At 38.1% G+C, this 26,619-nt stretch overlaps 2 protein-coding genes across 4 annotated transcripts; both read left to right on the forward strand.

Annotated features, from left to right (window-relative positions):
* The first annotated feature begins 2,965 nt into the window (after positions 1–2,965).
* On the forward strand, positions 2,966–11,518 carry nfe2l3 (nfe2 like bZIP transcription factor 3). The gene is made up of 4 exons (XM_062990176.1): positions 2,966–3,400; positions 6,699–6,821; positions 7,754–7,840; positions 10,154–11,518. Exons 1-4 carry the CDS (start codon positions 2,966–2,968, stop codon positions 11,378–11,380), a joined length of 1,872 nt encoding a protein of 623 aa, XP_062846246.1. The 3' UTR covers positions 11,381–11,518.
* A 7,243-nt stretch (positions 11,519–18,761) lies between these two features.
* Positions 18,762–26,082, forward strand: cbx3a (chromobox homolog 3a (HP1 gamma homolog, Drosophila)). 3 transcript variants are annotated; one of them, XM_062990177.1, is made up of 5 exons: positions 18,762–18,836; positions 21,282–21,421; positions 22,364–22,532; positions 22,616–22,710; positions 25,555–26,082. In XM_062990177.1, exons 2-5 carry the CDS (start codon positions 21,288–21,290, stop codon positions 25,679–25,681), a joined length of 525 nt encoding a protein of 174 aa, XP_062846247.1. In that variant the 5' UTR covers positions 18,762–18,836; positions 21,282–21,287; the 3' UTR covers positions 25,682–26,082. The 3 variants fall into 3 exon arrangements, with proteins under 3 accessions (XP_062846247.1, XP_062846248.1, XP_062846249.1); XM_062990178.1 differs by lacking the exon at positions 18,762–18,836 and adding an exon at positions 19,321–19,507; XM_062990179.1 differs by lacking the exon at positions 18,762–18,836 and adding an exon at positions 19,633–19,653.
* The last annotated feature ends 537 nt before the right edge of the window (positions 26,083–26,619 follow it).

Consider the following 26,619-nt stretch of genomic DNA (forward strand, 5'->3'; position numbering starts at 1 on the left):
TAGACACTCCTACCTGGTTGGTCCACCTTGTAGATGTAAAGTCAGAGATGATCGCTCATCTATTGCTGCTGTCTGAGTTGGTCATCTTCTAGACCTTCATCAGTGGTCACAGGACGCTGCCCACGTAGCGCTGTTAGCTTGATGTCTTTGGTTGGTGGACTATTCTCAGTCCAGCAGTGACAGTGAGGTGTTTAAAAACTCCAGAGGCATTGCTGTGTCTTACCGACTCATGCCAGCACAACACGCACTAACACACCACCACCATGTCAGTGTCACTGCAGTGCTGAGAATGACCCACCACCCATTCTTAGCACTGCAGTGACATAGACATGGTGGTGGTGTGTTAGTGCATTTTTTCTTTACATCTACAAGGTGTACCAACTAGGTAGGAGTGTCTAATAGAGTGGACACAGTATTTCAAAACTCCAGCAGCACTACTGTGTGTTATCCACTCATACCAGCACAACACACAGTAACACACCACCACCATGTCAGTGTCACTGCTGTGCTGAGAATCATCCACCACCTAAATAATACCTGCGGTAGGACCCGGTGGTCCTGTGGGGGTCCTGACCATTGAACAACAGCATGAGAGCAGGCTAAAAAAAGTATGCAGAGAAACAGATGGACTACAGTCAGTAATTGTTGAAGTACAAAATCCTTTTATATGGTAAGTGGAGCTGATAAAATAATTATTAAAATTAATGTTATGGCTGAACAAAAATTAAGATTGTGCTGATGAACGTGAACAGTGTAACATTGCAATGCAGTTGCTGGATGCTTTCTATATAACATTTTAGAACAACTGTTACGACCCTTAAAAGTGTTTCATTTCTTCTTTTCACTTTGCAAATAGCAAAAACAGCAACGACGTCGTTTAACAACGTAGTTACCACGTAGCTGTCTTTGTGTATGCGCTAAAGGGATATTAAATAACAAAAAAGGTTCAATACTTATTTCCCCCACTAACACAGCACGTTACTAAACCAGGTTAGTAGGTCAAACTACAGAGGGGGTTTCCGGATGTGACATCAAAATGGTTTAAACCAGAGCGGTAGAGAGAACAGAGTGGCGACACTCCCATAGGGAACCGTTGGAAAGGGGGCGGGACATATTTTCTGTGCAGCTTCCGGGTTGTGGAGCTCTGTATAGTTCCAAACATCCCATAGAGCCCCATTCATTTCCACTACTTATCAAGCATTTTTAGCTGTTTGTTGCTTTGTTTTAAAAAAAATAATGAATTTGATGTCATTAATATACGTAATACTGTTATTATTTAGCATTTGCTCAGCACTAAATGTTACATGTTTATCTTAATTAATAGGTATAACTGAATTTAGCTTAGTCAGCTAAGCTAAATTATTGACACTAGAGTCTTTTCACCTAAAATTGATTAATTAAAAGTTGATTAATCAAGAGTCTTGTTACAGAAATGATAATAAAACATCAGAGCCATAATAAATCATTATACTTTTACTTTCATTCTTAAGTACATTTGAAGGTAAATTTAGTTTAGTACTTTAGTGGAGGTAAAGAGTATTTTTACTTTTACTACTACTTTTACTGGAGTAATATGTTACCTTGGATATCTCTACTTCAACTCAACTACATGGTTTGTGTACCTTGTCCACCACTTACATTAGACAAAATGAACTAGTGCATATTAATTATGAATTAATTCATGTATTACATGTAGGAATAAATTATTACTTACTCATGAAATAAGACATGAATTAATGCTATTTCATGTACCTGCACTATAATGTTAAAGGTATTGGTACGGTAGTGTGTTTATGAATCTGTTCATTCAGTGCAGGTAAACCTTATGAATCCAGCCACATGGCTTAGTGTTTAACCAAAATGATTATTATTATGAATCCTCAGGAAAGTGAAGGGAGATTAGTTTATGTAAAAAACAAAACATAAAAAACTGTCTAATCTCTGTACTGTATATTGTCTCTACTACTTAATGATATCGCATTATGTAATGTATGCTAATATAATGTACTGTGTGTTAACAAGAACGACCTATTAAGTCATTATAAACATCAATCTTCCACTTCATATACCAAATTGATATTAAAGCAGATGCAGTAAATGTAAACGCAGTTGAAAATACCCAGAAATTGTACAAATGTTTATTATTTACTGTTTAATATTTCACTCACTGCTGCCTGTCCCATTTGAGAACATGACAGCGCCGGGTTTGTTTGGAACTATTGGAGGGTTACATGAACCACGTGACCGCGTAGCGGCGAGATCAAGGAGTGTCGCAACTCTCTCTATCTACGGCTCTGGTTTAAACCAACCGTTCAACGGTAATGATCTGTATTTTATTGAAGCAGTTGCTTGAATTTTACTGTATTGTTGTTCTTTTTGTACAGGTTTATTAGCGGAGTCTGTAAATTCCATATCGCTACTGATCAATTATTTTTAAAATGTATTTTTATTAGCAGTAGAATGAAAGGCGAACAGAAACGCTTGTGATTGGCTGTCAGGATGGCAGATTCAGTGAATGCACCAATCAGAGCCTGTTGCGATGGCAGTTGTAGCGAGCTTTTGGTCATTATTATAGATGCACATGAGTCTCCTCCTCCTCGTGCTTTTTGGACGAGGGACCGGTGGGATCAGATTGTAGTGGAATTTATAGCCGGATTGACAATATAAAAGTTTGAGGCTGATCGTTAAACATGGTGGATTTGGCATAGCAATGGTTAGGTGCGTGGTATGTGCGCTGGATTAGGTTGGCGTGCCGGTGAGGTATGTACAATCAGGAAGTTGGGAAGAGCTAGTGATAGTGTGTAAGCTAGTTAGAGCAAACATTTACCGGCCTGGGCTGTTCCCTTTGTTTGACAGGAGCAGAGAGAGCGAGAGAGAGAACGCGTGCTCTTTTGTTTGGGCAGCTTTTCTCCTAGTCTTCGTTTCCAGAATAGTCTTTCACCCAAACAGGATCCGAGTTTGAAACATGCAAAGAAACACCAAGAAATATTTCATGGACGGTCTGATTCAGTTTACGATTTTTCTGAGTTTGATAGGAGTTCGCGTGGACATCGATTCCTATCTAAACGGCCACAACTCGCCGTTGATAGAGATCGACGGAGGCCCGAGCTCGGCTTTCATACAGACCCCGTTTCACCATTTCCGCGACACTGCAGCAGGTTACCATGTGCACCCTAAATGTCCAGAGCTGGAGGATTACTTCACGAGTCGCCGGCTGCTAAGCGAAGTGCGCGCTCTCGGTTCACCCATTCGGTTCCCCACTCGACTCAGCGCATGGTTGGTACAACTGGTACCGAATGGAGCCGAACCGGAGCAGGAGCACCTTAGTACCAGTACCGAAATAGCAGGCCAGGGCGAGCCCAGTCAAGAAAACCGTCAGGATGAAATCGAAAGCAATGCTGTGAGTTATTCACCTGTTCCCCTCTAACACAACTCTTCAGAGCTAGCTAAACTAAGATTGATTAAATAAATACATATATTGCATAACTAGCACAGCGTGTTAACAATAGTCAGATTTCCGCTTAATACCATTATCATTTTATTTATTGTTGATGGTCTAATGCTAGTAAATGCACTGTGTTTTTATCCACTAGGGTTGAAATATTTGTCACTGCGTTCCATACAGTTAAAATAAAAAAAATAGAGATCTAGTTTGTAATATTAACAAATTTATTATTTTACTAGGTAGTTGGGCAACGTGATGTATTCGATCTGACAACAGAATGTATTTAGAATAAAGCATGAGATGTACTACTATTTACAGATTAAAAGGATGAAAAAGCAATAAACGTATAAAACGTTGGCACCAGTGTCTAATCAACTGGCAGATTTGCTTCAGATCATTTCCTTGTGATAAAAATAAGGAAGCATGGCACAGGATTTTTTCCATTGAGACAATACTTAATACACTTACTTTTGCTGTGTTTTCTTTTTGGTGGTAATATGATGTTTTGACTGGATGTGTCTACAGGTAGAGATTTGTCTCTAAAGAAATACTGTACCACAAAAACTGTAATGTTTCACAGTTAGAAAACTACTCTTCATTCTGTTTTGGTCCTTACTTGAGAACAGTGGCTGGCATTGTGTGCAGCCTATGTTAAGCTGGCTACTACACCTGTTTAGCTTATTGTTACAACAGCAACACAGATGCCATATAGCATCTGTGCAATAATCCCTATGTCTAAGTCATTACACAGTTACTTAACAGCAGTTTTATGCTGCATATACTGCTTGTTTTAAGTTTAGACCTACCATAGCTTCATACATAATAACTGTTTATATATTTCTAGATTAGAGGTAGGCAAATGATTCATGTAGCTTCACCAGGCTGCAAAATGGCATAGTATGCACTGTTATGCAATACCATACCATACTCTTTCACTTTCCTAATTGCTTGAAGGCCCCACCAGAAACTGCTTAGTTGGCATAACAATCACTATAATGCAGCTTCTTAGTTTACTGCTGAAGACAGCATATTTTCTTTATTTCACATTGGGGTTAGGAAACCAACAACTGTCCTGTAGTGGGTCCATAAGTGTATGTATTTGTATAGATGTTGAATTTGCCTTACTGAAAACAATGATTACTTTCAGTACTGTTGTTGCCTTAAAACAGTTGTCTTGTTGCCTCTTAAACATTTACTATTGTGAACCTGGCCTTGAAGACAATTTGCTAATATTCTTGCAGATACAGTGTGTTGTCTTTACAGAGAACACAACTATAATAACAGTTACAAAAAATAAATAAAGTAATTTGAATCGGGGATGGTTTATTTGCTCTGAGGACTTATTCAAGCCAATGATACTGTTTACAACCCTAAATCAGAAGTTGGGATGGTATGGTGTGTTCTACAGTATATTTACTTTGACTTAATTTCATTGCAGACTGTATGAACCCAAGATTTTTTATGTTTTGTCTGGTCAGCTTAATTTCATTGGTTAATATACACCCATTCCTGCATTTCAGGCCTGCAACACATTCCAAAAAAAGTTGGGACAGTAAAGCAACACCTATTTTTACAACACCTAAAATATGTTTTGGCACTGAGTATACCAAGTGTTAAAGTGTTTCAGGTGTTATTTCATCCCATTCTTCCTGTCTAAAGGTGTGCAACAGTATGGGGTTGTCAGTCACATTTTTTGTTGCAAAATTCTGCATGCATTCACTGATAAGGATAGATAAGGACTGCAGGCAGGTCAGTCCAGTACCTGTACCCTCTTCTTCTGCAGCCATGCCTCTGTGATGTGTGCAGCCTGTGGTTTTGCATCGTCTTGTTGAAAATGCTTTGGGCATCCCTGAAAAAAAAAAAGGTAATCTTGAGGGCAGCATATGTTGCTCTAAAATCTGAATGTATGACAGACCCTGGCTTTTAAACTTGTTGCTGATACCAGTTTGGATGGTCCTTTTTGTCTTTGGTCCAGAGCACATGAAGTCTATTTCTGACAAAAAAAAGATCTGGAATACTGATTCCTTTGACCACAATACACGTTTGCATTGTGTGATGGTCTATCCCAGGTGCTGCGGAGCCCAGAAAACTTGACGTCGCCTCTGGACACAGTTAGCATAAGGCTTTGTTTTTTTTTGCACAGTAAAGTTTTAAGGGCATTTGTGAATGTAACTCCATACTGTAGTACTTGACAAAGGTTTGCTCATGTAATCCCCAGATTCCTTAAATCATTTAATGATCTTATGCACTGTAAAGGAAGATATATGCAAATCCCTTCCATTGTTTTTGAACATTTTAATAATTTTCAGGCATTTGTTGAAAAAACTTGAGATCCTTTAACCATTGTTGCTTCTCAAACCATCCCAACTTTTTTTGGAATATACTGCAGGCCTGAAATGCAGGAATGGATGTATATTAACGAATGAAATGAAGTTGTTCAGACAGAACATAAAATATCTTGGGTTCATATTATCTGCAATGAAATAAAAGCATTTTATTTGCGTTTTTCATGTTGTCCTTTTTCTGATTTTGGTTTGTACATATTATATGGTTTGGGGTACATCCTCTGGTTTTATTGACCAGTAGTAAAGCTTAACTAGGGTTTTCAGTGGTGATTTACTTACATTATTCCTTTTTAATTAATAAAAATTCTTAGGAGTATATTGTCTATTTGACACCTAGGTACCAGCAAGGTTTAAATTGTCTTTTAGTAGTTTTCCATGCCATTATTGGTAAGAAATTAAATCAGTACATCAGCCTGTCAGGGATTAAAAAATATGGGAATTTTCACACACAGTTTCTTTAATCTCTGGGCACAAGTATTACGTATGTGATGCTAAAATAAAGTTCATGAGGCAGAAAAGTTCACCAAGCATACTAATAAGACCTACAGAGGTAACTTCCTCTTTAAATCACTATTTAATTAACAGTCGTCAACTGCAGTGAGTGGATAAAGAGCAGAGATGATAAACTTTTTTAGTTTTTGTTTTTTTTCCAAACAGGACGACCTCGGTAAAGACAATTAGACACTGAATCATTATTACTGTATGCAATGGCTTTGCCTTAATTGATAATTAGGAAGGAAGTAAAAAGGCACTATTTAGCAGTCTACAAAGCTTTTACACATGTTTAAAATTGCTCAATTGAGCCATGGTATGAAAGGACTGTCTGCACTCAAAGTTTTTTTTACTTAAAGAAATGTAATTTTGAAACCATTTAAAAAAAAAAAAAAATCTATATCTTTATTTTCTAGGCGGTTTCAATCCAAGCAGAAGAGGAAGGTGTAAAAGATGAGGAAGGTGTAAAAGATGAGGAAGATGAAATAACTGTTGATTCCCTAAACCAGCTGACTCAAAGTTCAACATTGGAGCAAGAGGCAAACTATTTCATTTTATTATATGATTTTATTTATGACTTACACTGATCAGCCATAACATTAAAACCACCTCCTTGTTTCTACACACTTTGTCCATTTTATCAGCTCCACTTACCATATAGGAGCACTTTGTAGTTCTACAATTACTGACTGTAGTCCATCTGTTTCTCTACATACTTTTTTAACCTGCTTTCACTTTGTTCTTCAATGGTCAGGACCACCACAGAGCAGGTATTATTTAGGTTGTGGATCATTCTCAGCACTGCAGTAACACTGACATGGTGGTGGTGTGTTGTGTGTTGTGCTGGTATGAGTGGATCAGACACAGCAGCGCTGCTGGAGTTTTTAAATACTGTGTCCACTCACTGTCCACTCTATTAGACACTTCTACCTAGTTGGTCCACCTTATAGATGTAAAGTCAGAGACAATTGCTCATCTATTGCTGCTGTTTGAGTTGGTCATCTTTAAGACCTTTGTTACTGGTCACAGGACGCTGCCCACAGTGCGCTGGATATTTTTGGTTGGTGGATTATTCTCAGTCTGGCAGTGACAGTGAGGTGTCAGCATTGCTGTGTCTTATCCACTCATACCAGCACAACACACACTAACACACCACCACCATGTCATTGTTACTGCAGTGCTGAGAATGATCCAACACCCAAATAATACCTACTCTGTGGTGGTCCTGGGAGAGTCCTGACCATTGAAGAACAGCACAAAAGGGGGCTAACAAAGCATGCAGAGTAACAGATGGACTACAGTCAGTATTTGTAGAACTACAAAGTGCTTCTATATGGTAAGTGGAGCTGATAAAATGGACAGTGAGTGTAGAAACAAGGAGGTGGTTTTAATGTTATGGCTGATCAGTTCATATATGGTCAGTTCAGAAAACATTAACATGTGTCTTGTGTGTAAATCTTTTATTCTAAAGGTTCAGTTTGGTAACAGTATTCTGCCTCCCCCTTTGTCTGGACATGAACTTCACTCTCCATGGATAGACCTTCTGTCAGATTTTGATGTGAGTAGTTTTTCTGTTAAATAATATTCCAACAGGATTATATAACTGTCTTGATGTGATTTGTTCTTGGCTGTAACACTAGCACCAGAAGTGCTGAAAAGCAGATGAGCAGATGCTAAATACCGAGAGACAAAACTTTAACACAATTGCAAATTAAGAGGTGCTCCATTGTGACCCTGATTTGTTTCCACGTTTGTTTGAGATTAAGTATTAAACAGATAATCCTGGAAAGCCTCGTGTATTTGCTGCAGCAGCAGATAAATATTGCAGGGCAATAAAAGGCAGATTTATGCTTTAGTGTTGATTCCCATTCATGTATTTGTGTCACTGCACCAGGAGAGCTTAGTGTAGCATGCAGAGGTGTGCAAAAAAGCTGATGTGAAATAAAATAATACTTAATGCAAAAAATGGAACAGTTTTATGATCAGCAGAAAAAAAGAAAAAAAAAACACTTTATTTAAAACATTAGTTTGACATGTGGTTAAAGATAAAATGATGAACTAAATCATTCCTCCTATACTACCAGAACAGTAAAACTACCTCAAACTCTTTAACACATTGAAATAGCATGCTGATTATGCCAAGTTCACACTACACGACTTTCCAAGTTGTCAGGTTGCTGTACAGTTCACACTACACAACTGGATCTCTTGTAATCGGGAGTCTTTCAAGTTAGTGTGGCTTTCACACTACACGTCTGATCGGCGATGGGGGGTTTCACACTACACGATCTATCACCAACTGGAATCACAGGCGAGCTTCTCTGGTCTCCCAAACTACATTTTGTCATGAAAACAAACGCGAGAAGTGACGAGGGGTTTAATGATACCACGTCCAAAAATGCACGTCAACAAGTACCGAGCGATCAAAGTTTGTGCGCTGATGTGCAGCATTAAATCTAGAAGAAAAAATTAATGAATGAGTGGATTTGGCTACGCGAACAGCATGGATTTTTCTAAATAAATAATTTTTGCAATACAACGTTGGTGTTATGTTTTGTAGAGAATGAGAAGGTCAGAAATACTGTAAAACGTGTGTGTGTGCGCCAATGTATCCTGATATAAACTATATTATGCCCCGTCCCACCTTTTTACAACTCCTCCCCTGCGTTTCCCCTCACCCTGTATTTTGTGTTCTCATTGGCTTTTCGACATAGCACTCATGCCAGTTGGGCGACTCATATCCAGATATTTGACATGCTAGATATATTTCTTCAGAGCCGCTCGGATCGAGTTGTTGAGCAGTTCACACATAGCGATTGAGAGCCGAGCTTCGATCGTCAGGCGAACGCCAAGTTGCTCCCGAGCCGGCAAATCTAGCGCCGGCAAGCGAAAATCGGGGCAAAAACCGTGTAGTGTGAACTAGGCATTAAACATAACTATGTTTAGAAATGCATGGTTATTTTGTTTGTACATAATTTGTAATTATATAAAACAATCTCAGCACACATTGTCATTTTTACACTTTTCAAACATGCACCAGTTGTAAAATGAGAAAGTACAGACTATTTCACAATGCTATAAACATATTCCCTTAATACACACCCTTAAAGGCCATAATGTATTGGAGATGTTCCTTTGAGATTTTGGTCCGTGTTGAAATAAATGTATGATGTGTCTGCTCTATATTTGTCAGCTGCACATGTAAGCATGCATCTCCAGTTCTACCGCATCCCAAATGTGCTCTGTTGCATTTAGATTTGATGAGTGAAAAGGCCAGATGCACATGGGAAGCAACAATACACAGATAAACTGTGGCATTTAAACAATGCTCTATTGGTATTATTTTTCACACCAATGCATCACCATCAGACACCTACATTTTAACAATGCAGATTGACCAGAGACAGACCACATTCTGAGATTTATTAGACCAAGCAAGGTTTTTTTTTTTTCAAATCTTCAGCTGCTCAATTTTGGTCAGCCTATATAACTGTCTGGCCAGATTGTAATCTGATATGATCATTTGCTGTTAGCCCATCCTCCATAGATTAGGCAGGTTGCTGCAGTGCTCTTGTCAGCTTGAACCACTCATTATTTTTCTTACAATCTTACATCAAGTCATTTCTTTATTAATTACTTTGGCTTACTGGAAGTTTTATTTTATTTTTACTATGCAGTGTATACTCCAATGACTGCTGTGTGTAAAAATCTCAGAAGGTCATCAGATTCCGACATATTTAAATAATCCATCCTGGCTAGCTATGTCATGGTCAAAGTGGTTGATGTGTGTTTATATGTTTAATTAATTGTTTTAAAGTATTTTAGACTGTGCAGTAGAACAATTTCTGATCTGTTACCTTTTTTCCCTCAGGATTTTGACTCTTTGGTCTCTCAGCACATGTCTGAACTGGATGCGGACCTTCAAAACCCAATCGGTTTTAATGCCAGCCTTCAAGATGCCATGGTTAACAGTGGTGGGGGTTATAGACCAGATCCACCCAGAGGTGGAACACAGAACGCACCACACCAAGATGCAACTCTCTTCCACCTGGAATCTACTAACTCATCTAATTCAGACTTGCCTAGAGCAGGGCCTGGTGCAATGCTTCCCTTCTCTTTGACTAGCAGCTCTTATAATGGAACCTCACAATCCAGAGTGGGTGGCTTTTTGGATGAAGCTGTGTTTGAGCAGATAAATCTTTTGGGTCTGGAGGGCCTGGCCAGTGAGGACTCTCAACTGCTAAACCAACTGGAAGGTAGCATTGATTCTCCGTGGTTGGAGGGTTTGGACTCTGACTCTGGCCTGTCATTGGAGAGCTGTTCCAGAAGCCCTGCCTCAAGATCCACCTCATCCTCAGAATCATTTTGTGAAGATGAGGGAGGAGCCATGGGCTGCAGCAGTGAAGTGGAGTCTCTCTCTAATAAGAGTGGGGCCTGTGCATCAGCATGCTACAGTTGGCCAAACCTTAATGAGAACATCTGGCACGATCACACCTATTCTGCACAGCCACCTGAAGAGACAACCACATGGAGATGGACCCCACATCTTAAAGGAATCAAGCAAGAAGTAATGAGTGAGGATGAATCTGGGTCTGAGGAGCCAAGCCGGGATGAACGACGTCTGCAGGCTCTGGGTCTTCCATTTTCTGCCCCTGAAATTGTTAACATGCCAGTGGAGGATTTCCTGGAGCTGCTGGAAAGTCATGGCTTGTCTGTGGCAGAAGTATCACTGCTGAGGGATGTGCGCAGACGTGGAAAGAACAAACTAGCGGCACAGAACTGCAGGAAAAGAAAGATGCATGCAATCTTGGGCCTGCAGGCAGAAGTAGAAGGACTAGCTGCTCAGCGAGACTCTCTCCTACGTGAGAGGACACGCACTGCCAAGGTTCTGTCGGCCACGGCTGAGCGTTTTGAAGCACTCTCGAATGAGATTCTAAGGCAGCTGAGGGATGAAAATGGCCAGCCCCTCAGTCCAGAGCAATACACGCTCCACAGCAGTGCAAATGGTCGCATAGTGGTCCGACCTCGCACAAATACAGTAAGAATGAGCACAACAGGGGGTAAGGCAGCAAAAAGGAAGAAGGAAAAAAAGCCCTAAGAGACTATTCTTATTTACAGTGTGCATTTAAAGTGTGTATGTGTTTTCTAAAGGGCTACTTCAACTAGGACTACTGAACTGCCATGGAATATTTCCATATTTTTTCTATATCTATGATCTGTTCCAGACAGAAAGACTACTAAGCTTACCATTCAAGAAACAACTCTTTGCTGAAAAGGAAAACACTGGACATGTATTTGTATCTCTTAAGAGTATTTTAAGACATTATTTGTTGTGGTCAAGAATAATTTATTTACCAAGTTGATTTATTCTCAGTTTTTTGTTACAAAAAATGACATCGGATGGTCACTGGTTGACGTCACTAAAATAGTTTTGCTTTTAAAACAACTAAATTACAGCCATTTAGCTGAGCTAGAACTTAATTCAAACTGTTTGCTTAAAATGACCACATTTTAAAAAAGCAAATGGCACAATTGCAGTGTATAACTTCTGCTCTATACGTAAATGACATGCCTTGTATGTAAAGGTGTGATACCTATGTCTGCCGTGGGAGTTTGGAGCCAAAATGCTGTCTGTTTCAGACACTCCCAGTGTTTTAATTGGTAGGTCTTACACAATAGATGTGTAGTTATACGGTCACCAGACTGCATAATATCATGAAATCCTTTTGTTGTACAGGTCTAAACCACACCATGACTCCTTGGTCTTGCTGCTTTAGTTCTTCCACATGTTGGTGTCAATTCTGTTTAACATAAAATTCCAAGTTCTACAGTCCTCAGTAGGCCTTTTACTGGGTATTACAATGTTGCATCTTATTGATTTCATGATTGTTTATTTAAGCAATGTTTTTTTTGTGTTCGGCATTTATCCTTTTAATTAAGAATATACAGATTCTCATCTAAGTTACTTAGAGTTGCACAGTCTAGCCTTCAAAACATTCTAAATTGTTAGTATTTTAACAGTTTTTTTAAATATGAAAATGGCTATATGGCTCTTACAAATATAAAACATTGACCAAAATACCCCCCAAAGAATACAATTTGATTTTGCTAATGTAGCAAAATTACACTACATAGCCAAAAGTATTTGGACACCTGACCATGACCTTGTTGGTCATCATATTTCAAAACTATCTTATTTGCTATAACAGCCACTTATCTGAGAAGGCTTCTTACAAATTTTTGAAAGTATGTCTGCGGGAATCTGTGCCCATTCAGTTAACAGAGCGTTTGCATGGCTGGGCACTGATATTGGTCAAAAAAAGCCTCAGTTGATGTTCCAGTTTGTTCCAAAGCTGTTCAGTGGAGCTGAGGTCAGAGCTCTGTGCAGGCACTGGAGTTTCTCTAAACCAAGCTTTTCTTCATGTCTTTATAGACCTTGCAATGTGCACAGGGGTGCAGTCATGCTGAAACAGGAACAATTTACCTAAACTGTTGCTGCAAACTGTGGCTAAAACACATGAATTCAAAAGTTAGGAGTGTTTTAATACTTCTGTCCATATACTATACACTGCAAAGTATTTTCTGTTGTTTTTTTTTATAGTACTGGCTGATCTTCTACAAGTCTGTTATTTTTTATTTTCAAAAGCACAATGAAATGTAACAGTGTTAAGTGGGATGCTCTTTCTGTTAGGTGGAAATGATCTTTGTGTTCTGCTCAGCCAAATACATATTGTATGTAAGTGGGTGTTAAATTGAAGCCTTAACGTATAGCTACCGAAATGCCTTACAGGTTTTAGCTAAAGTGCTTGAAATTTGCTTTTAAAAAATCGTGGTCGTTTATTATACCTTATACAATGTCACCAAGTTCTGTTATGTATGTGAACTCTGCTGCTGCAGGACTGTACTTTATATGTAACAATCACCAAAGGTACATTGAACAAATGTTATCAGCACATCTTGCTTTCTGTCCTGTTTGTTTAATTGTGAGTGCACCTCATGCAAATGGATCAATCAAGTCATGTTTTGTTATACTTGAAATTTTTTTAATGAAACAAAAAAAAGATCAATAAAAGTAAAATTCTGTTATCTTTTTGAAGTATTTTAGTGCTGTATTTGTACTGAAATGCATTTCTAGAGGGCCAACAGAACAGGGTAAGTTTCTTCCTAGATGACTACAACTGAATAGATTATCAGGCTGATTAAAACCAAACATGTCTAGTGACTTGTTGATGAGAATATATTTAACCCTTTTTGTCACTGTGGCTCTACATTACATTTACATTTTCTGCATTTAGCAGACACTCTTATCCAGAGCGACTTACAGAAGTGCTTCCATAGTAAACATTTCATTTCTCAAGTTTTATTAAACAACAGTCGAAGAACACAAATCTGCTAAATCTGTTTTTTTTTTTTTTTTTTTGGAATATGGAAAAAAATGTTAGTAAATAAGTACAAGTCAGCTTAAGTGCTTAGTAAAGAGGTGGGTTTTTAATCATTTTTTAAAGACTGCAAGAGACTCAGATGTTCGGACAGACAGAGGAAGTTCATTCCACCACTTGGGTGCTAGAACAGAGAAGAGCCTTGATGCTTGTCTTCCTTTAGTCCTGGGTGGAGGCTCAAGTCGAGCGAGACCAGTGGCTCGGAGGTTGCGTAAGTGCAGTTTTGACATCTCTAGTATTAGATGATGTTTAAATGTGCTGCCAGTGTTGAAAATAAAGTCAACACCTTTTGCAAGTTCTAAGCAGCCAGCTCCCAACTCCCGTTTGTCCGTCTAAATCTTTGGCTCAGCATCATTATTAACACAACGGGGAAACTCGGACACAACCCCAACCTCAACACAAACCATAGAAAATAAAACTTGACATTCACGTTAATACTGCCCTTAGTAAAAATCTGTCTGTATTTTTGTTATTGTTTAGTCAAGAGCAGTGCTGTTTTCATTGCATTTAAATGCAATTGTGTCAGAATGAATTTGTCTAGTCATGCTTTTTAAAGATTCATGATCTGGCAACATTTTTGCTTGATGTTAATTACTGGAATACCCAGTTACAGTGTATCACAAAAGTGAGTACACCCCTCACATTTCTGCAGATATTTAAGTATATCTTTTCATGGGACAACACTGACAAAAAGACACTTTGACACAATGAAAAGTAGTCTGTGTGCAGCTTATATAACAGTGTAAATTTATTCTTCCCTCAAAATAACTCAATATACAGCCATTAATGTCTAAACCACCGGCAACAAAAGTGAGTACACCCCTAAGAGACTACACCCCTAAATGTCCAAATTGAGCACTGCTTGTCATTTTCCCTCCAAAATGTCATGTGACTCGCTAGTGTTACTAGGTCTCGGGTGTGCATAGGGAGCAGGTGTGTTCAATTTAGTGGTACAGCTCTCACACTCTCATACTGGTCACTGAAAGTTCCAACATGGCACCTCATGGCAAAGAACTCTCTGAGGATCTTAAAAGACGAATTGTTGCGCTACATGAAGATGGCCAAGACTACAAGAAGATTGCCAACACCCTGAAAGTGAGCTGCAGCACAGTGGCCAAGATCATCCAGCGTTTTAAAAGAGCAGGGTCCACTCAGAACAGACCTCGCGTTGGTCGTCCAAAGAAGCTGAGTGCACGTGCTCAGCGTCACATCCAACTGCTGTCTTTGAAAGATAGGCGCAGGAGTGCTGTCAGCATTGCTGCAGAGATTGAAAAGGTGGGGGGTCAGCCTGTCAGTGCTCAGACCATACGCCGCACACTACATCAAATTGGTCTGCATGGCTGTCACCCCAGAAGGAAGCCTCTTCTGAAGTCTCTACACAAGAAAGCCCGCAAACAGTTTGCTGAAGACATGTCAACAAAGGACATGGATTACTGGAACCATGTCCTATGGTCTGATGAGACCAAGATTAATTTGTTTGGTTCAGATGGTCTCAAGCATGTGTGGCGGCAATCAGGTGAGGAGTACAAAGATAAGTGTGTCATGCCTACAGTCAAGCATGGTGGTGGGAATGCCATGGTCTGAGGCTGCATGAGTGCAGCAGGTGTTGGGGAGTTACATTTCATTGAGGGACACATGAACTCCAATATGTACTGTGAAATACTGAGCAGAGCATGATCCCCTCCCTCCGGAAACTGGGTCGCAGGGCAGTGTTCCAGCATGATAATGACCCCAAACACACCTCTAAGACGACCACTGCTTTATTGAAGAGGCTGAGGGTAAAGGTGATGGACTGGCCAAGCATGTCTCCAGACCTAAACCCAATAGAACATCTTTGGGGCATCCTCAAGCGGAAGGTGGAGGAGCGCAAAGTCTCGAATATCCGCCAGCTTCGTGATGTCGTCATGGAGGAGTGGAAAAGCATTCCAGTGGCAACCTGTGAAGCTCTGGTAAACTCCATGCCCAGGAGAGTTAAGGCAGTTCTGGGAAATAATGGTGGCCACACAAAATATTGACACTTCAGGAACTTTCACTTAGGGGTGTACTCACTTTTGTTGCCGGTGGTTTAGACATTAATGGCTGTATATTGAGTTATTTTGAGGGAAGAATAAATTTACACTGTTATATAAGCTGCACACAGACTACTTTTCATTGTGTCAAAGTGTCATTCTGTCAGTGTTGTCCCATGAAAAGATATACTTAAATATCTGCAGAAATGTGAGGGGTGTACTCACTTTTGTGATACACTGTATGTGTAAACAGCTCTCGTCCTTGTGGGTCATACCTTCATTAGTATTTTGAAAATTCTAAGCTTAAAGAGATCTGGCTCTTTGAAGAAAACTATTGATAAAACTCTACTATGATTAAATGGGAAAATGAAAATGCCTAAACCTAAACCTGTTTTGCAAATACAAAAATGTTTCTCTGGAAGCACTGTTTTAGTTTTTATGTTATTGTTCTGTTTGAGTTTTTATTTTTAATTTGTTTTTCATTTTAGAACAGGGCAGAGCATGTTTAAATATGAAGAGTAATATTTGCTTATTTTATATAGTGAAAATGTCTATGGCTAGGCGTCTACCTAGACATGATTGGCTATGACGAAGACGGGGAGGGCGGCACAGTGGCTAAGTGGGTAGCACTGTCGCCTCACAGCAAGAAGGTCCTGGGTTCAAGCCAGGGTTTTCTAATTGACATCATAATGCCACCATTATTCATTAGACACATTAAGATTTTTCTTGTGAACCAAAGGTATTCAAATCCCCATTATTTTCAGTCTAACACTGTTTTTTATTCATTACTGGCCTTGGTTTTGTTACATGTGGATCATGCTATTCTCTTATTAACTAATTGCTTATTGCCCCTAGCCCCTTTTACATGTCTTTATTATATCATGCCATTATATTACACAATTATCAAAAAAAAAATGATTGGGCTATGCCCTTTAACATAGTTATACATGAATCGTATTGTGAAATGTACCATTCTTTTACACTGATCACATAATTTCTTTAAAAAATATTGAGGCAGGCTTTAGGTTAGATTGATTACTTCTAAGACTAATAGTTTTTATTAAAAAAAAAAACTATCAAACATGACTGGTATTATTATGCTCTGGGACTGCTTTGCTGCCTGTACAAACTAGTAAGCATTTAGATGTAGTATGTGACAACTAAACAGAAACAGTGTGGAGTGGCAGCAGTTGGTTGGTCAAGTAAAAAATTTGCTAACCCTAAAGGTTCCTTTGTTCAGTCAGCCCAACTGTCAATTTTTACTCACAATACTTTTTATGTTCTCATTGAAAACAAAATGCTCCAGACAGGTGAAGACTGAGCTGACGTTAAAGAAGGAAGGGTTGTAAAGACAATTTAGTTTTGGTTATGTTAGCACCAACAAATTCACAACCTAAATACAACATTGCGTTGGTTGTGTTTGTTGTAGTGATATTACTAAAAACATTGTCGTTGTGTTGTTAGGTTTTCATTACTTAGCACCTGAGATGGCATGTAGGGCTGTGTGCGGGTGCACACTGAATTTTTGTTATTACATTTAGGTTATACAATAGTAATACATAATATGAAGTGACAATATAACTCAGCTACATTGCTGCAAGTACATGTTTACATTCAGAATGCAGCCCTTATTTAAAAATTACATTTTTTGTTTTAACAAATGGAAGTAGGAGTGAAAACTCAAAAAAATTCAGTCTGCCTGTACAATTTATTTGAAAGTTTAGTTACGCCTGTTGTATGTTATGTAATAACTTTTAGTTTATCTCACCTATTACATAACCTTTAGAACAAGCTTTAAAAAATAAAAATATGGTAACATGTTGCAATACATGTCCCACATATATTGGCTGTTTCCACTTTTTGAAACCATGATAACACATCTAGTGGTTGTTTTATTGCCAAGTGGTTCGTACAGTGCTGGCTAGCAGTAAACTGCTCTGTATAAGGACTAAGGCATCATGCCTCATTTTGTCATTATCATAACTTTCTCGTTATCACATCTGTGTGTGTGTTTGTGAAACCACGGTAAATAACCACGGTTAAAATAAAAATAGTAAAAGTTTAAAATTTACTGTGTAATCTGGATTGCTTAATATTGTAATGTTAATGAAGACTAGTTTATAATACATGATGCATTATAGTTTTAGGTGTGTTATTGGGGGCCCAAGTTGTGCAGTAGGTGCCCTTTTTCGATTCTGCCTTTCAAACAGCCCGAGTTTGCCAGTGAAACTAAGACAGAAGAGAGAAGAAAGAGATGTGAATTTTCCATTCAAGAAATTAACCATTATCATTACATTTAAAGTGTTAAAAGGGCCTTTAGTACTTTTGTTGTAGAAGTTATCTTATATCAAATAGTGAATTCCACTGCATGTACAAAGTTGCATGCATGTCTGCACGTTTTTATATTTTCAGAGTTAGCGTGGCCTGAAGTGGTGGGCCCGATGTAATAGCCTTTCATGGGGCCCCATATGTAACTGGAACTGGACAATAGCACACATTACGGCCTAAATAGTACTATACTGGATTTCGATGTGTATAGTGTTGTACTGTAAGGTACCGGTGCTTTAAATCTATGGAGGCTGTTTGCTAGAGAGTTGTGGTCTAGCGGTTAAGGAACTTGACTTGTAATCAAAAGGTTGTTGGTTCAAGCCCAACCACTGCCAGGTTGTCACTGTTGGGCCGTTGAGCAAGGCTCTCAATCCTCAATTGCGTAGACAATATATTGTCACAGTACTGTAAATCGTTTTGGATTATGTCGGTTTATGAATTTCTCTTCGTTTATGAAAATTATGAATATTTTTGTGATGTAAATCATTGGTGTTATACCCAGGGTGTGCTCGCTTTTGTGTCGAGTCTTTTGTAACTCTTATTTGAAGGATAAAAGAATGAATGAGTGAGGTTTACCTCAGACTGTATTTAAAGAAAACGAATGAAGCGCCTCACGAGGTCCTACCGAGGTGTGTAATGTTATTGGCTGTAGGGCAGTAGGTGAGGGGCGTGGCCGTGTGGGGCTGCACGTTTCTAAGTGGATCTGTGGTTCGGCGCTGCTTTATGCAGAGTGAACATAAGCCTGCAGAGCCTCAATTCGTTTAGATAAAAAGTTAAAGTAAGTTCACTTGCACGCTGATATCTTCAAGGTTCATTTCAGTAGCATGTTTCGCTTTATTTTTATGCATGACGTTTTATGCTAGTTGTTTTTATCGTGTGTTTATAAGGGTTTACCGCTTTTGTTCATTTGTTTTCGCGCCCATGCGGCTTCACAGTTTATACGCAGCAGCTGCAACAGATCCACCCGAGTCGTGTGTTTTGCTAGCTCTCTTTAGCCAATGACGATTATATGTCGTTTCCTAGTTATAAAAACTAATGTAACTGACCATATTGCGTGTATATGTTGATTATTATTTCCTATTTTCAGTTGCACGGGCCGTCTTTAAAGTTGCATGCTAGTTGCTGTGCAGAACTTAATAGCACGCTAGCTACTAGCAAGGTAGCGTACGTAAGATACGGTCTTGCTTTAAGTGGGCCTTTAGCAAACCTGCTAGCTAGATAGTCGATATAATTTGGATCTCGTTTTATTTAGTGTTGTGTTACATAAACACATGTAGTAACAACGACATAGACTCTACTTGTTCTTTTTAGTTTAAATATTTGATACAACGTTGTTTTAGTCTAACCACAGCAGCATACTGTTAAGCTTAGCCGCCTAGCCTTTTAGCATCTGTGTAGCTCCCGTTGCTTCGTTATTTAACCCATGATTACTGCATCCACCAACATGAGGTTTGTCGACAATATCTGTAAATTGAATGCTGGTACTTATCAAGTGTGTTTTTACTACACGGTATTTATGGTGGTCTTTTGTGGCGCTGCTTATGTTTTGTTTTTGTTATTGGAACACTTTGTCCTAACCTCCATTGCCTGATAACGTAAGACCACGGTTTTTACACATACGATGTGTTCCAAATAGTTATTTTATTATGATGTTCAGGTTAATACAATAGCTTTCAATTAACTTTACAAATGATGTCTTATGTATGTTTTTCAGGAGAAATAATAGTTTCGGCTTAATGAAATGTGGTCAGTAGTATATACGTTGGTCCGATGGTATTCAATAAAGTTAGATAGAAGCCAACCGTCAAAATGCTTGTGGTATGATCTTAAAGCAGCGTTGAAAAACGAAGCGATGCACATCCAAATGCATATAACTATTCAGGCAAATTAGGACTGTTTTTGATAAAGCTAAATTTGTCGTGTTTGGAGAACGAAGGCTTCAACAACTCCAATAATAAACCTTAAATAGAGGCAAAGGTGTTAGCATGTATTTTTTTTTAAAGATATTGAAATTGTCAGTTACAGGGACCTTTGTAACATATTTGCTTGGGAAAATCTTGATTTAAGCTTGATTCACTCAAGTTGTCCTGAAGAACTGGTGTTTACATTGCTTTTATTTTTTAAAGTGATACACTGCCATACTTTAATTTTACTTTACACGTCAATTTAAATGAAGTTATAACATTATAAAGCAAATATTGAGGTTTTACTTTAATGCTGATTACAATTTAAAAATCCAATGTTAAGAAAGCTTTCTGATCCTTATAATTAAGGAATAAGGACAAAGTGTGCACCAGAATCAAAAGGGATTTTCTGCTAAATGTACTTTAATTATACATTACAGTTGACCAAAATATAAAAAATGAGCATACTGATGTGTAAGTAAAATGCAGTCACTTGTTTGGAACTAACAGTTTAGTTTTACCCAAACAAGTGCACATCACTCAAAAAAGCTCAGTTCATGCAACATCTACTCATGCTGACATTTGCCAGTTTATACTAAATTCAACTGCTGCCATTCCCCCTATAGAAAATACACTACCAATATTTTCAGTTACTGACATTTGCTCAATTTTAAATTAGCCTTTCAAATTTAGGATTGGGGTTATTTGTGTCTTAATGTCTAGCTACCTCTTATACATTAAGATTAGAAAAGCAATTTCCCAGATTTGGTTGGCTCAGTGGGTAGCACTGTCGCCTCACAGCAAGAAGGAACTGGGTTTGAGTCCCAAATTAAGCAGTCGGGGTCTTTCGTGTGTGTTTGTATGTTCTCCCTGTGCCTGTGTGGGTTTTCTCTGGGTGCTCCAGTTTCCTCCCACAGTTCAAGGTCCTAACATGCAGTCAGGTTAATTAGATCTACTAAAATTGCTCAGGTTGTGTGTGTGTGTTTGCCTTGTTGTGACCTGTCTGGGGTGTGTCCCACCTTTACCCAGTGAATTGTACCCACTGTGATCTTAAGTTGGATAATAAATTATGAAAAGTTGAAATCTAAACAAAGAATCAATGTCTTGGTTTTCTACCAGACTTTGATCATATAGCATCCACTGAAGATTTTAATTGAACCTGACAATTGTTTTATGTATGACATTAGTGTTTTTTGTAACACTTCTGAAGATGCCCTATGTTTGGAGCATTCACTGCATTGGATCAATTTCAGTGCTGTAGGGTGTTTCAGCCCATTAAGAAATTTTAAATCTAATCTTATATTAATCTGCCTTTTTAGTCTGCAATGGGAAAGAAACAGGCCACTAAGTCCAAAAAGGAGGTGGAGGAACCAGAGGAGTTTGTGGTAGAGAAGGTGATGGACCAGCGGGTGGTGAATGGCAAAGTCGAGTTTTTTCTTAAGTGGAAAGGCTTCTCTGAGTGAGTACTCTTGTATGAAGACTAACTATTGTAGCATAAATCGTTCCGTTGCATCAAAAATGGACCTTTAAGCACTGATGCATTGTTACATAGCCTTTAAACTGCCTGATTTGCTGTATAATGTTTGCTGATAATTCAAATTTTATTACAGTATACTTTATTAAATCTACTCTCACATATTACAAAGTGAATACTAGCAGTGGGTTTTCTTAGAGGCCCTGCTATGGACCGTTACTTCTACAACATTGTAAGTTAGCTGAAGGGACAGTGAAGAATTGCCATTCTTGATATCCTGAGAGGGTGACCATTTCTGCTGTCTCTTTCTGCAGACTATGGCTTTTGTGATGTGAGCTACATTTTCCTTAACAATATCAAAAATATCTGTCATCACTCAGTATTTAAAAACTCTCTAGTCATTTAAACAGTATCAGGTAACGGCAGTTTTATCGAACACTAATATTAAAAACCAAACCTAATTAGATTAAAATTGCAAAGTAATTAAGGGGGAATGCAGCTTTAACACATTTAATGTACATTTGTTCTGTATAAACCTTTTGCTGCTTTGTTTACAATGAGAGTAATAAGTCAGTGACTCTTAGAAAATAGAGTATTCCCACAAAGGTGTACATCTGTAAAGGTTAGGCAGTATGGCTTAGACATTTTAAACCCATGTCTGTTTGAAATGATTTTTTGATTGAAGGATATTTCACAGTACAACCCAAAAAGACATCCACAGTTAATCTAGGTGCCAGAATGTGATAAACATTGGTATATTTTACTTGTGGTCTACAGTTCAACCAGTCTGATAATGTTGTGGGTGGGGTATACAGACTACCTACTTACATAATTTATTTTGTAATTAATTCACTGGGATTGTGACTGATTCTTCTGTTTATTTGTGTGTGCAACTGATTCATAATGGCTTTTATATGTTGTCTTTAGTTCTGATAACACGTGGGAGCCAGAAGAAAATCTTGATTGTCCGGAGTTAATCTCTGCCTTTCTGGAGTCACAGAAAGGTGTGGTTGAAAAGCCAGACTGCAACAAGAGAAAGTCCTCCACAGATGAACCAGAGACAGAGGAAAGTGCAGCTAAGAGGAAAAAGGAAATGGTAAGTGAATGTCCAAAACGAGTTAATCTCCTTTAACTTTGTTCACTATTTCAGTTGATCTTGACATATGGTCTGTTTTGCAGAGTGACAAACCAAGAGGGTTTGCCCGGAACCTGGAGCCAGAACGAATTATTGGTGCCACAGACAGCAGTGGGGAACTAATGTTTCTAATGAAGTGGTAAGTATTCAGAGTTTGAGTGAATAAATTCAGAAAAAAAACTTTTTCTTTTATAGGAAGTAAAAGTGTCTGAGCCTGAAAAATAAACTGCTGTCAGATTCAAACAGTCCACTAGTGAATAAGTGACAGTGCCATGTAAAACACTAAACATGTAAAAATATAAACAGGCTTTCTGACATTCCGTCAAAGAGCATTTAATTACACAGTCAGAACATTTGAGTAAACATGACCCACTTAATGTAGATACTTTATCAGATATCTTTTATTGCTTTGCATTAGTAAAATTGCCATTAGCCAGCTATCAAAAAAAATCACACTACACAAAGTACCCAGTAATGTTATTTTATACAGTAAAGCAGTCCAGCTTAGATATTCGCTGCATCACTTCATTTTTTTTAAATTCACACACAGGCTGTATTTCATTTATCCATATGCTGTGTGTTTTAAATTAGGAATTTAAAAAAATTAATAAATTAAGAATATGAACTATATATTAAATAGTTTCAAATTTAGGTTTCTGGCAGCTTTGTTGCAGTGACTCTCGTTCAGTTTCTTTAAAGCACTCTCTGGTTGCCTAATGAAGAAACCTTGCACATAACTTGAATATGCATGCACATCTGTTTGTTTCAGAAAGAGAATACCCACAATACTACAAGTTCAATAGACATGCTGTAAATGTTCTACATGTTCAGCAGGGGGCAGCCAGCATTCAGCAGCTTACAGTTTGTGATTCACTTAGAACACTGGTTGTTGCATGTACTGGTGGAAGCTTGTTCACCTGCACTTGCGCAACAGTGGGATAAATCCTGATGTATAATCCCAAATTAAAAAGAAATGTTTCATATTGTTTGCCAATCCTAAATACAGTGAATATAAAAAGTCTACGCACCCATGTTTAAATGTCAGGTTTTTTTATGTAAAAAAATCAGACAATTCCTTCTTTAATGTGAGCTATAATCCTGTGCAATTTAATTGAAAAGCAAACTTAAATCATTTGGAAGGGCAAAATTAAAAAAAATTTAATATTGTACTTGCATATGTGTGCACACCCTCTTAGAACTGGAGGATGTGGCTGTGTTTACTTAAAAGGGCTGATGTAAGAATAAAGTACCCTTCCTGCCTTAAAACAGATAAATAAGTAAATGTGGCTGTGTTTAGAATGAACCAGTAACATTAAAACTCATACATAGAAGTCAGTTCCTGCCATTAACTAAAGTGACTGATTACTTTTAAATTCAACTGTTCTAGTAGAATCTTCCTACTAGTAGGACATTTAGTTGCATCTTTTAGCAAAAACCATGGTCTGCAAATAGCTTACAAAATATCAACGAGATCTCATAGTTGAAAGGTATCAACAGTGGTACAAAATGGTATACCATGGAACACAGCAAAAGTCATCAACAATTGGATAAAATATGGACATTACAGTAACATTACCAAGGACTGGACATCCCTTTAAATTGATAAAAGAAGAATGAAAACGGGTCTCGGAGGCTGCCAAGAGGCCTACAGCAACATTAAAGAATTTGCAGGAATTTCTGGCAGTTACTGGTGGTGTACTACATGTGACAATCTCCTGTATTCTTTGTTTGTCTGTGCTGTGGGGTAGGGTGGCAAGATGGAAGCGTTTTTCTACAAAGACAAGAATCTAAACTCGGCTACATTTTGCAAAAATTTAATACGTTTGTGGGAAAGTGTATTATGGTCTATTAAGACCATGGTTGAACTTTTTGGTTATAATTCCAAAAGGTATGTTTGACACAAAACAACATTGCAAATCAACAAAAGAACACCATACCCACAGTGAAGCGTAGTGTTGGCAGCATTATGCTTTGGGTCTGTTTTTCCCGTCACGGTGGAGTGAATTATGAACAGTTTTAGTCAGTTTTGGCACAAAACCTTCAGACCTTGGCTAAAAAGCTAAAGATGATGAGGAATTTCAACTTTCAGCATGACAACCCAAATCATACCTCCCTATCAACAAGATAATGACTCCACCAGTAGAACATTAAAGTTTTGGAATCCAGAGCTCAGACCTGAATCCAATTTAAAATTCTGTGGAGTGACCTAAAGAGGGCTGTGCACAGATTCCACTCTCACAACCTGACATTTGGAGCACTTGTGTACCATGCTGATAGACTCCTACTTAGAAAGACTTAATGCTGTCAAAATTAAAAGGTGCTACAACAAAGTAGTAGTTTGTGTGTGCATATTTAAGTAACCAGGTTTATTTTATTCCAACCAATTGGTTTCATTTTTTTTACATTACAAAAAATTGGCATTTTACCATGGGTGTATAGACTTTATATTTACTTTTAATTCACAGGAAAATGTGCTTAATTTTCAAAATTCGCACAAAAATCCAAACTCAGTTACTTTTGTAGTGTTTTTAGCTGCTTTTGACTTCAACATCTTGTCTAACCGATTGCTAATGTAACTGAGCACAGCACAGAGAGATGATCACATGTTTAGAGAAGCACACTTTTCCATGGATTATGGAATCCCCTAAAGCATTCAAAATGCACTTAATATGTAAACACTTACATCAAACATTGTCAGCACACTACACCACAGAAAAGTTTGTTACACTACACCTAAATGTTAAAATGCTAAACACTAACCTTTAATTTTAAACTTCACTGCAAAGTCCACATTTCACAGGAAATGACTTATTTCATGGTCTAATAAGCTTTCCTGTGGGCATTTTTGGGTGGGTGGTAGTCCTAATGTTTTGGCTCATCAGTGTAAGAAAATTGAATGTTTACATAGCTTACTTCTTGCCAGAGTTTTACCTTGACTTATCTTGGTTTAAACACAAATCAGAGTTTTTCTTTTATCTTGTAGGAAAGATTCAGATGAGGCAGACCTGGTGCCAGCACGTGAGGCCAACACTCGATGCCCACAAGTGGTAATTGCTTTTTATGAGGAAAGACTCACTTGGCACTCATGCCCAGAGGATGAGCAGCAATAGTGTTCAACAACACAGCATCCCACTGTTCTGACCCTTAAGCTCTTTCCCATGCCAAGCTACCCTGTTCATCTCAGGGCCTGAATGCTTCCCTACTTTTGTCTTGCCTTATGTACAACCTGATCTATGTATTAGTGGCTGAATTGGGTTGAAAGGCCAGTGAAAAGAGTTTTTGGTTTTTAAAATGAAAATGTAAACCTTTGTCGTGCTTTTTCACTGCATTTGTGTCTTTAGTCTTTTACCAACCCCTATCCTTTGTCCAGCGTCCTGGTTTTAGTCCATTGTTTGGTTCACACTAGGTGTTGAACAGCTTTGCTGTATTTTTTTTTTTTTTTTTTTTTGTAAATATTTTTTCAAAAAATGAAAAACAAAAGGTTCAATAAAAGTTATGTGCCTTTCTCTTATTTTGCTGTTACTGGTGATTGATCTTATGTGAGATGACTCAATGTGACTCAACTTTTCTCTGACTGCTGATTAAATAAATGCTGGTTTTTAGGTTTTTGTGTTTAATCAGAGTTGTAGCCGTAGCATTAAAACCCATTGCATAGTCATCACAATATAGTCTTATACTGTTGATGCAAAATTTGATATTCTACACTAAGTTAATTATTAGAATCTGTGCTCTTAATCTTTTGGCCTTGTAATTGCATCTGATCAAATCACATTGTTTTCCATTAATTTCAAGCCTAATAGGCATTTTCTCCAATATTGTTAGTGTTGACAGTTGACTGCATGGGTAACAACGTGTCTTCTTTCATGTTTTATTCTCAGATTTTATTTTCTAATTCCTCTCTTCAAGGGTGTAAGAAAGGGTATGAGGAAAGAAAATGAGGGCAGGAAATACGACCAAGGCTTGTCCTTTCTACAGCATCACTTTTGTAATTTCACTTATTGACATGGCTGTCGCTGGTAATTTTGGTGTTGTATAACATAAAGAGTTT

Source organism: Trichomycterus rosablanca, chromosome 2 (assembly GCF_030014385.1).
Source record: "Trichomycterus rosablanca isolate fTriRos1 chromosome 2, fTriRos1.hap1, whole genome shotgun sequence".
NCBI lineage: Eukaryota > Metazoa > Chordata > Actinopteri > Siluriformes > Trichomycteridae > Trichomycterus > Trichomycterus rosablanca.

Coding starts and splice junctions, on each gene's coding strand:
- nfe2l3 (XM_062990176.1), top strand. CDS start 2,966: ATGCAAAGAAACACCAAGAAATATTTCATGGACGGTCTGATTCAGTTT. Junction 3,401..6,698: donor ATGAAATCGAAAGCAATGCT/GTGAGTTATTCA, acceptor TTTATTTTCTAG/GCGGTTTCAATCCAAGCAGA. Junction 7,841..10,153: donor ACCTTCTGTCAGATTTTGAT/GTGAGTAGTTTT, acceptor TTTTTCCCTCAG/GATTTTGACTCTTTGGTCTC.
- cbx3a (XM_062990177.1), top strand. CDS start 21,288: ATGGGAAAGAAACAGGCCACTAAGTCCAAAAAGGAGGTGGAGGAACCA. Junction 21,422..22,363: donor AAGTGGAAAGGCTTCTCTGA/GTGAGTACTCTT, acceptor TGTTGTCTTTAG/TTCTGATAACACGTGGGAGC. Junction 22,711..25,554: donor CTAATGTTTCTAATGAAGTG/GTAAGTATTCAG, acceptor TTTATCTTGTAG/GAAAGATTCAGATGAGGCAG.